Consider the following 10,257-nt stretch of genomic DNA (forward strand, 5'->3'; position numbering starts at 1 on the left):
CTCCCCATACTGTTTTACTGGTGAAAAGCTTGTTGGAAGACGGGTAACTCCCAGAGTCAGTTTTTGTAGTTCTGCAAAAACTTCATTTCCAACGTTCAGCTTGGGCCCTGTCTTCCTGCCATCCTATTATTCTGGCATCGAAAGTGGCATCCTCAATTTTGTAAACATGTTTAATCCTATCAATGTAGGACCAAGTGACTGCCGTTCACACCTGAGATATTAAAGCTTGATGGAGAAATTATTAGGGCATACAAACTTTTATAGTGCATTGAGCTAAGTTCCTAAATATGAAACCCTAAACGATAACAAAAAGAGTCCTTCCTCTCCTTCCTTAACCACCCCAATCTCATCCAGATAATGAAGACAAATGATATGATGATCGTATGATAAACATTTTGGTCAAAGAAAAGGAAGAACCTTAGGAAAGTAGGAACGTTTTAAACATAGCATACTATGTCCCTAAAACAAAACAAAAAACTGAGCTGCCTAAACCAGGTGGGTGGTTAGACCACCAGAAGGGGCTGTCCTTGGGATGTGCTTCTCTTGTTTTGTTACTAGCATTCTTATGATTAGAATCCATCAAAAGCTATCTATCTAGGAGGGGGTGCTGAGAAGATCCTGGCTTTGCCCAGAAAGAAGAGAGTCAGAGTTATGAAATAACACATTTATTCAACATATTCCCCCCTGAGACTGATGCACTTGGTAGAGCGTAGTTGCAGCTTTTCTAGACTGTTCAAATAAAGTGTCCTTAAAACGTTGCCCCTTCAGGGGTTTCTTCTAATTCGGGAAGAGATAATAGTCTGAAGGGGCCAGGTAGGTGAGTAGGCGGGGATGGTGGACCAATTGGAATCCCAGGGTGTTCAATTTGGCAGCCACAGCATGGGACATGTGCGCAGGTGCATTGTTCTGCAAAAAAAGGATCCCTTTTGTTCAACTTTCCACGGAGTTTCATCTTAATTGCCTCCTTCAAAAAATGCTTTGTAGCTTCAAAATGGGCCAAAACGGCTTTGGATGCTTGAACTCATTCCTTCTTCTGATCACTGTTCAAACATTTGGGCACCCACTTCCCTGAAAGCTTGCGCATGTCTTGGATTGTGGTGATAACAAAGCCAACACGCTCAAAGCCAACACAGACTTTACTTCCTATAGCCCTGCTGTGTCTGGGTGCAATTAACCAAACTACATGTTTTTGGGATGTGGGTGGAACCCACTGGGGAATGGCAAAATCCTTGCAGATAGCATTCTGGACAAGATTTGAACATTGGGCCTTTTAAATCCCTTTTTAGTTTAATGAAAACCCATATTTTAAATTTAGTGAGTCTATATGCTTCTCTTTGAAATCCAGAGGATACTTGGGAGGAAAGAGCTAGATGATGTCCTCAACTGAATAAGACAGGGTTTGACTTCTGCAACTTGAAATACAGATTGTAAAGGACTGAAGGTAAGGCTGGAGTTTAGCTTTAAATGAGCGTGTATCACTACAGTGAATTGTAGCAAAAGAAATATCAGCCCCAAAATTTGGGAAACAGTTTGGATTATTTACCATTTTAACTATGTAGAATCATTTGAAACACCATGTTTAGTTTACTTTAAACTAAACAGAAAACTTTTTGGCAAACACATTGTATAGGTGAAGAGGAAATGCCAATTTCCCCATCTTGAATAGTTTGCTGTGTTTTGTGTCAATAGAGGTAAACCAGTCTCCCTTCACAACCCCTCTGGGCTTTGCTCAAAGAAAGGATGATTTAAGTACTAATTGAACCTGCCTTACCAAGGAGCTGAACTGCTCCCGAGTGTACTGTTAACGTCACATTCTTTACTGGCAGATAGAGGCCAAGGCGTTATTGCTGAGCAGTTCCAGGCAGCATCTGGAACATTAGCCACAGCCTGCATTAATCCATACATATTTAATGAAATAATTTTCCAGTTCGAAGCAGAGGTGGAACTCAGACAACAGTTGGATCGCCCAAGCTTTAATGTAGAGACTGGGGACATAGATGGGCTTACCATACGTCATTTGGGAACATGAGACCCAAGGGACAAGCCGCTATCAAAAGTAAACATATAGTAAGAAATGAAGCTTATGCAACTAGAACACACAAAAATATTAAGAAGCGCCTGTAATCTAAAATAATATTTTAAGTTCTCTTTCGTTAGGTACCATACTAATATTATATATCTTTGTGTTCTCATAAAGGGAGCAGAATACTGGAACATATCCAAGCTGGAGAACGAATATAAGAATTTGTTTGTAGGCAGAAAAATAAATATTTTATAAAAATCATATTTCTCTGGCATTTTTTTGTATCTCCACTAGGGCTTAGAATTTTGTGAAACAGAGAGCTCCCTCTGTACCCATTTCTAACCCATTTTAGTATTGGGTTAGAAATGGGTACAGTGCACAATGTCACCTGTTCTGATAAAGTATCTGCTAAAACATAAAACAAGGCAAAAGTGTTTTATTGTTCACTCTGGTATGATCATTTTATCACTGTCTTGACATCTATAAATGTGTTTAAATCCTAAAAAGTTAAGTATACCTTTCCTAAATCCAAAGTGTCAAAAAGTTACTGTGGTACCTATATTGAGACCCAACCAATTGCAGATGCAAATTGGAGCATGAGAAATATGTGGTAAAAAGTGGTTTGAAAATAGGATCTGGCTGTCATATCTATGCTGCTTGTGCAAGTGGAAACCCTACTAGGGTCCTGTGCTACATATAAAAATATATTACAAAAACCATGTGACTATGTAATCTACACAAAAGTGATGTCCTAATTTTAGACTTCACTATCACCAGCAAAATAAACTAACTATATTATAACTCATAATAATGACTATCATAATCATTCACAAACTGTTAGAAATTTGTTTTTTTCTTTTCAAAAATTTGTATTGATTGTTCATCAGCTAAAGAAAACAGAAAGCATACATTCGAAACTAAGAAATACATGAATACATAGATTCATAAATGTTGCATTAAGGTTGTCGAAAGATACACATATACTCCAAAATTGCACAATACAGTCAAGTACCGTATTTTTTGCAGTATAAGACGCACTTTTTCTTCCCCAAAACTGGGGGGGAAAAGTTAGTGCGTCCTATACTACAAAGGTGTGATAAAATAACTAAAATAATATACTCACCCGATACCCGATCCTGCGTGTGTCTCTGGCTGCAGCAGCGTCTGTCTCCTCTTCTCTCTGGCAGCAGCACGTGTCTTCTCCTGTCTGTAAAGCAGAGCGAAAGAAGCCGGCACAGCGCCACCTGCTGTTCCCTGTCCTAACTGCCGTACAGTGGAAAAAAAGCACAGAGTGATCAGAAGGGGAATTTGAATGACACAGAGTGATCAGAAGGGGAATTTGAATGACAGAGTGATCAGAAAGGAATTTTGAATGACACAGAGTGATCAGAAAGGGAATTTGAAAGGCATAGAGTGATCAGAAAGGGAATTTGAATGGCACATGCGTGATCAGAAGGGGAATACCGGTATGAATGGCATGAGTGATCAGAAGGGGAATAATCTTTCAGAATCTTTTTTTTCTAGATTTTCCTCCTTTAAAATTGGGTGCGTCTTATATTCCGGAGCGGCTTATCGGGCGAAAAATACGGTATATTCCTGAGATGACTGAATGCAGAAATGTAAATAAAACTATATATTCATCAAGGAATTAATAAAATCATTTGGGAATTCATTTCTAATACATGGAGACCACATTAGACCCAATGTGTTAGAGATTGAAATGACACCCCGGGTCTGCGTCACAAATTGAAAAAACAAAACAAAACACTTATGTAAACGGCAAATAAACTTCATTTCTTTATCTTTACTGTTTTCTCAATATGCAACTTTTTTGTGTAAACCCTTCCAAATTATTAAGAAACTGTTTTAAATTTAAGCCTTGTAACCTACAGGCAAATGCAATATAATGTGCTTTAAAAAATACATTACACAAAAAAGCAGACGTGATATTAAAAGAAAGCAGACAATAACTCTGCAAGTATTTTTAGGCAAAATTGTGTCTGCTTTTTATTCCTGTTGTTTTATCTCAGAGTTTGTCAATTTCAACTGAAAAGGTGTTGTTATTGAGTGGATATGAGTTGGTCTCTGCATGTGTTATGCTGCATGGTTTATCAGTGACTTTATTAGACAAATTTTCTCAAAGGGCAGAGTTTGCTGCTTTACGTCTCTAACTCATTCCTTCCCTGCCGTGAAAGGTTCAAAAGCAAACTCATAAAAGCTGCAGAAAGTGATTTTGAATTTTGATAGCATTCCTAGTGAATCAAACTTCAACTCAGTAGATCGAAAGTTATTTGGAAACAGAGAGAACAGCATGACAAATAACAACATTCAATAAACCAGGGTGCTGGGCGATTGCTGGAAAAGTTGGCAGAGATTTTGGTGGGAAAAGGGCTCTTTTTAGCAGAGTGGTTTCATAAAAATTCACAGATAAACACTATTTTACTTAACAAAACAAACCCATAAAGTAGTTGTAGAGAATTATGTAAAGAAAGAAATAGCAGAATAAAACAAAGAAACAAATAGTGAATACAGGTAGTCTCGGGTTACATACGAGATAGGGACTGCAGGTTTGTTATTAAGCTGAATTTTTATGTAAGTCAGAAGAGGTACATTTATTTTAATAAATGCATCTAGGACAGATGTTTGTCTCAACATATTATTAAGCAGCATGGTGTCAATTACTGTATAAAATCCTCATTGTAAGTTAATCACAAACAAAAAAAAAAAGAAAAACTTTATGGAGACCCCCTTCCCCCCAGCGAGCCTCCGTTCTGCACACAATCAAGCAAGTAAGCCCAGTTTGTATCTAGGAGACATCCATATGTCAGATGTCCTTAACTCTGGGACTACCCGTGGTAGAAAATATCTGATGAAGCATAAATGCTGGTTTAGAATTCCAGACAACACCATATACACTTGGGATTTGGGGGAGGCTCTGTCTGAGACACAATAAACACTTTTCAACAACTAAAAACTTTCACACTTGCAGTGGAAAACTGCACAGTAAGCTACTCCCAGGTGCATTGCAAACGGCTGCTATCCACCCACAGGTTGCAACTGTGTTTGCATTGTTGCTGCAATTCTTTCTTCAGAGAAGGAAAAGCCACTGCATGGCCAGAAGCGAAATGTTACTTTCAGGAACTGTGTAGCTACCCCATCGCAACATAACCACAATTGCATGCACAAAAATGTTCCCAACTGCTCCCATTCAACTGAATGGAAGCAGTTGGGGGTGCAGTTAAGCATATAGCACATTGTCAACTGCAAGTCTGAAATGGACTCCGGCTTTTGCAGGCCAACCATTGTTAAATCAGAATTTACACAGAATTTGTCAAATGTAAATGTTTTGTGGTTATATTTACCTATATTCACAGTTTTGTTGTTAGCTTACAAGGTGGGGGTTACAAGAAACAAGGTGTTGACCTCTTTTTATTTTTTGAATTGCGAAATGCTTGGTGGTCATGCTAAATCCCCAGATTTACCATTCAAGAGTCACTGACCTACAACAAATATGATACACTTTTTGTTGACATAAAATTTTTGTATAAATAAAAAATATATTTTTATAAGTTGTGCAACTTTCTGAGATTACTTAATATTACATATTGACTAATCTCCAAAGCTTGCACAACAAAATATATTCAGTTAGCCAACGACAGAGAAGTGAAAGGAGAACATTGCTTATACGGTGACATTATCTAACATAGGTGCCTTTAGCTGTTTCCTTCCTAACAAGCAAGAATTGATAACAGCACAGCCATCTAATTTATCAGATTTTCCAGTGAACAAAGGGGAGCTCAAATATTTAACTATACTCTTTATAGAAAACCCTGTGATATATAACAGCGGATAGGAATAATAACCACCAACAAATATTACTACATATGGAAAAGGATGCATCTTACCAAATGAGCAACATTTACAAAATTCAAATCAGTTTTGTATTAGAAAAAAAAAAGCATAGAACTTTTAACATAACATTTTACCCCTAAATTATATTAATGGCAAATTGATGAACAATTACATAAATATCACCTATATACAATGTAATGTTGGGACCACAACACAGTCACAAAATAGATTTGTTTGTACATACAATTAACATATATTCATCTATAAAATAATTATGCAGGGCCCTAGGTATTCACAACACACAATAAAGGAACCAGCCATGGTTTTCATAAAAAAACACAATACTGCAATCATAGATTGGCTGTTATGAATAGATCTCTTAAGAGATCCAAACCTGTGGCATAAAAATTTCCTTCCACTCCTTAAGGATAAATAAAACATTACTGAAATTAATAAACTGATTGGTTTTTTGAACTGGGAGTTTGAAACAGAAAGAATGTGCCACGATTAGCTCCCCTACCTGTGAGGAGAATGCTTATGTATAAGCAAGAGATAAGCTCCTAGTATACATGACTCAATCATACAAAATGGCTGCTACCAACATCAATGTACTATGAAACCAGTTTAATGGTGTTTTTTTACACAGATAACATTACAGTGAGACAAAGATAGGACAACCCTATGGGAAATGAGGGTGTGTGAGACTTGGAGATTTGTTTTTTCTTGCATGGTATTGCCACATTGTAATTCTGTTTTTAACTGAAAAATTTAAAGAAAGCTTTTTACTTGGCTGGCTTAGTACTGTTTTCCCCTTTCCTTCACTTAAAGTACTTGCTTTGTGTTCATATTAGAAATGACAAAGCCAGAGGTTATGGAGTCAAAGCTGTGACAAGTGAGAGTGCGCTGAACTGGTTTACAAAACGACTTGAAGCAGTAAGTTTGAATAGGATTTGCTCCACAGTGATCGCAGCTACAGAGGTAAGTAATGATTGATTATAAAGGTAATTTACTACTTATTAAGAAACTGCAAATATTTGGATTGCAAATATTGCCACAAGTTCACTTTGAGGTGAACATGATACATCAAGTTGATCCAATTTACAGACAAGGAGAGTACTGAGATTGAAGAGAATTATTGAATATTTACTAGAGGCAGTTGAGACGTAACTACATAACAGCTGCTGGAAAATTATATTGTCCACATATGGAGTTGTTTTCTGACCTTGCATTGTAAAAAAAACGCAATAGGACTAGGTCTGCATGGATGATTTTTTTTTTTTTTTTAACAGCTTAGTTTTGGATCAAAAAATTTTAGTACAATCTCCAGTTACCCAGTTATGGACTAGGATATTTTTTTTAATCAGTCCCTAAAATTAAACATTGATGCCTAAATTATAATTTCTGTGTTTTTGGGAAAACTGAGCAAAATATCTTTTAGCCTGCATGTGTAGTATAAACACGGCGGAGAGAACAAGCACAGCTTGTGTAGAACATAATACTATGGAGAGAATGTATTGAAGTGGAGGAAGTTGGAACATCATTTTGTAGTCAGTCTTACCCACCGGATTACAGAAGCCTGCAGAGAGGAAAGCTTTACACTTGTATGTTTTTAAGAATTCATGGTTTTAAGGTGCGCTGAACATCACACATTTCCTGCGTTACACACCGGTAGGTCAAAGAACACACTGTTTGCAAGTGACAAAGTGCTTGTTTGCAGTCGGTTCTCATTTCCTATTCGCTTGCCAAGACCTGTGTCTTCACGCTGTGCATACCGCTAGGCTGAATCATATGTAACCAACGTGAATAAAACACATATCATTGTAGCCCAGCTAGTGTTAACCACTATGTTTACTTTAAGCTTCTTATTCACTACATTATGACCCTTCAGACGCTGGCTAGGGGAGCTATTTCTATAGTCAAGGTCACAATTTTTCAGGAGTAAATGGTGTGTGCCTGAGCACGCTGGATTGAAATTCCTGGAAATCAGCAGAGAGAATGGTAGAGCATCTATCCCAGGCTGACCCTATAACGAATTACTGTAGCCTGGCATTGTGCTGTACACTAGATTACAACAGAGTTTGTGCTTGATGTTGCTTGGCTGATACTTTACATTTACTGTATGAATGAGCAAGAAATACCTCAAAGCAGAGGACTTCAAAAGGAACTAAAGGACGCTGGTACTTTTAACAAAATCTGGTAAATTTCAGGGAGATTTAAATTCTGACCATTCAATGCTTCAAGTAACACTTGCCTGTGTGGTAGACTGCAAAATGGAGCAAAGGAAAAGAAATAATATTAGATTGCATAATGTTCCCTAAAATTCCACTAGGTGTAGAAGACTTTTAATATGTTTTCTTTAAAAAGAAGCCACAAATGGAAAAGCCTATGAAGTCTTCTGCGAAAAAGCAGAAACCTCTTCATGGAAGTCCGACACACTTCCTGCTAAGTAAAGCCAAAGCATTTCTATCAGCAGGAAGTATGATCTTTGCGAGAAGTTGAAGTCTGCATCCCTTTAGGTGTGGATGAGCCATAGAGCTCATCTATTGGCTAAGTCCTAAATTAGCCCTGTTGCTCAGTGAAGATGATCTCTTGGCTGCCATATTGAATGCCAACTTTATTTTATTTTTAGGAAAATCAAAGCAGATGCAGACTGCAATGGAAAGGTACTTTTCATTAGCATGATACCATGAAACAGTTATATTTTACAATATTCTTTAACAAAAATGGGAGCGCTTCTCCAGGAATAAAGTCAGACGAAAAGGTCTAAATCAGTCATTCTCAACCAGTGTACCATGGGAACCTTAGGGTTCCTCTAGAGGTTGCCCAGGGGTTCCTTGACCTGTGACTGACTGCCCTCCCAACAAAGAGTGCCTGCATAGTTTTTGGATCTAGCTCCCCTGGGCCAGACCACTAACATGATCCCAATGATCTTCATACCTGTCTATAAGAGTTTAATTTGGACAAAGACAGGAGGAGGGACAATCCTCACACTGACAATTTTATCATGGCCTCCTCAAGACCTGAATATTTTTTAGTGTTTCTCGGGAGTAAAAAGGTTAAGAAAGGCTGATCTAAATGTTCAAAATTATTTCCTATAATAGGAACACCCACACCTAATTTTTTTTTTAATTCACAGTTTATGTGCAGCAACCACACCAACAAAAAGCAGTAGGAAAGCTAAATGAAAACTGATTCTTATTATTAAACAGTAAGCCCTTTACAATAAAAGAGGCAATCCAGTTGTACTGGTGACATCTTAAGTAGTGTAAATGTACTTACTGGTAAATTGGATAGTTCCATTGAAAAATAAGAAAAGTTAGTATGGTCCTTACAGCTATTATGAAAAGGATAATGGAGTATAGCAATAAATATTTATTAGCCACTGCATGAACAAAACAGAAAACAACAACATCTCAGCTACAAAGCATTCTGGGAAACCATTGAAGAATATTAGCTACATACGAGAAAGTAGGATGAGTCATACCTTAAAGAGCAGGTTGTCGTCCTTATGCTCGGCATACATAGAAGTTAGTCGATATTGGTTCTCAGTGGTTATATCAATACGGTATCCAGTCAGCATGTAGCATACAGTCCGAAATTCATGAATTTTTGTCTGAAAAACTTCACGTAGACGTTGGTTTTTCAGCTCGGCGCTTTCAACTTGTTTTTTCAGATCTGTACAATGAAGACAAAACAAAACAACTAAAATAATCATAAGGCAACTAAAAGAATGTATTTGAGTAAGTGTGTGTATATGTGTATATATATATATATATATATATATATATATATATATATATATACACACATATACATACATACACACATACACACACATTCAATCTGCCTAATTATATGTATCATTCAAATTTTGCAGGTTTGATGACATTAGCTTTATTTACCAATCAGTGTCTACACAGTAGCTACCTTTAAAATATTTATTTCAAGAACTAACAGAGAAACTATTTATCTTTGTTTGCATGGTCTCCTATAGGCTCACAACAGGTGCACCCATATGTATGCAGACACTAAAAAAACTTGACTGTGTTAATGATATTTGTTTTCATAAAGCCATTTTTCATTATTAGGTGCTAGCATCAGCTCAGATCATGATCAGTGAAAAAAAAAAAAGAAAAAGAAAAATTCCAGCATTTAGGTAGTACCACCAATATAAACTAGTAAATCTTGTCTTGTTTGTTTCTTAGACAATTAGAAAATCACATTCATAGCATGAACCTTTGGGTAACAAGCGGCAAACAAAAAAAGGAAAGAGTGAAAAGGCCGTTATCTCTACAAATTTATGTTAAATGGCATTAAAACTGCATTTCCATATTTAGCTGTGCTAGGTTTGGGGGTTTAGTTCCTAGCAGAGACATTTTTCT

The 10,257-nt window shown here is 36.9% G+C and overlaps 1 protein-coding gene and 1 long non-coding RNA gene across 2 annotated transcripts in view; one reads left to right on the forward strand and one right to left on the reverse strand.

Annotated features, from left to right (window-relative positions):
- MAD1L1 (mitotic arrest deficient 1 like 1) overlaps positions 1-10,257 on the reverse strand; it is a 411,577-nt gene that overhangs the window by 102,374 nt on the left and 298,946 nt on the right. Inside the window, exon 8 of the mRNA XM_072417765.1 lies at positions 9,360-9,550. Within this exon, the coding sequence (XP_072273866.1) occupies positions 9,360-9,550 (191 nt within the window). The remainder of the gene's footprint in view (positions 1-9,359; positions 9,551-10,257) is intronic.
- Positions 6,744-10,257, forward strand: part of LOC140335264 (uncharacterized) — a 91,767-nt gene continuing 88,253 nt past the window's right edge. The window contains exon 1 of the long non-coding RNA XR_011921676.1: positions 6,744-6,853. This is a non-coding gene — a long non-coding RNA (uncharacterized lncRNA). The remainder of the gene's footprint in view (positions 6,854-10,257) is intronic.

This window comes from Pyxicephalus adspersus, chromosome 7 (assembly GCF_032062135.1).
Source record: "Pyxicephalus adspersus chromosome 7, UCB_Pads_2.0, whole genome shotgun sequence".
Classification (NCBI taxonomy): domain Eukaryota; kingdom Metazoa; phylum Chordata; class Amphibia; order Anura; family Pyxicephalidae; genus Pyxicephalus; species Pyxicephalus adspersus.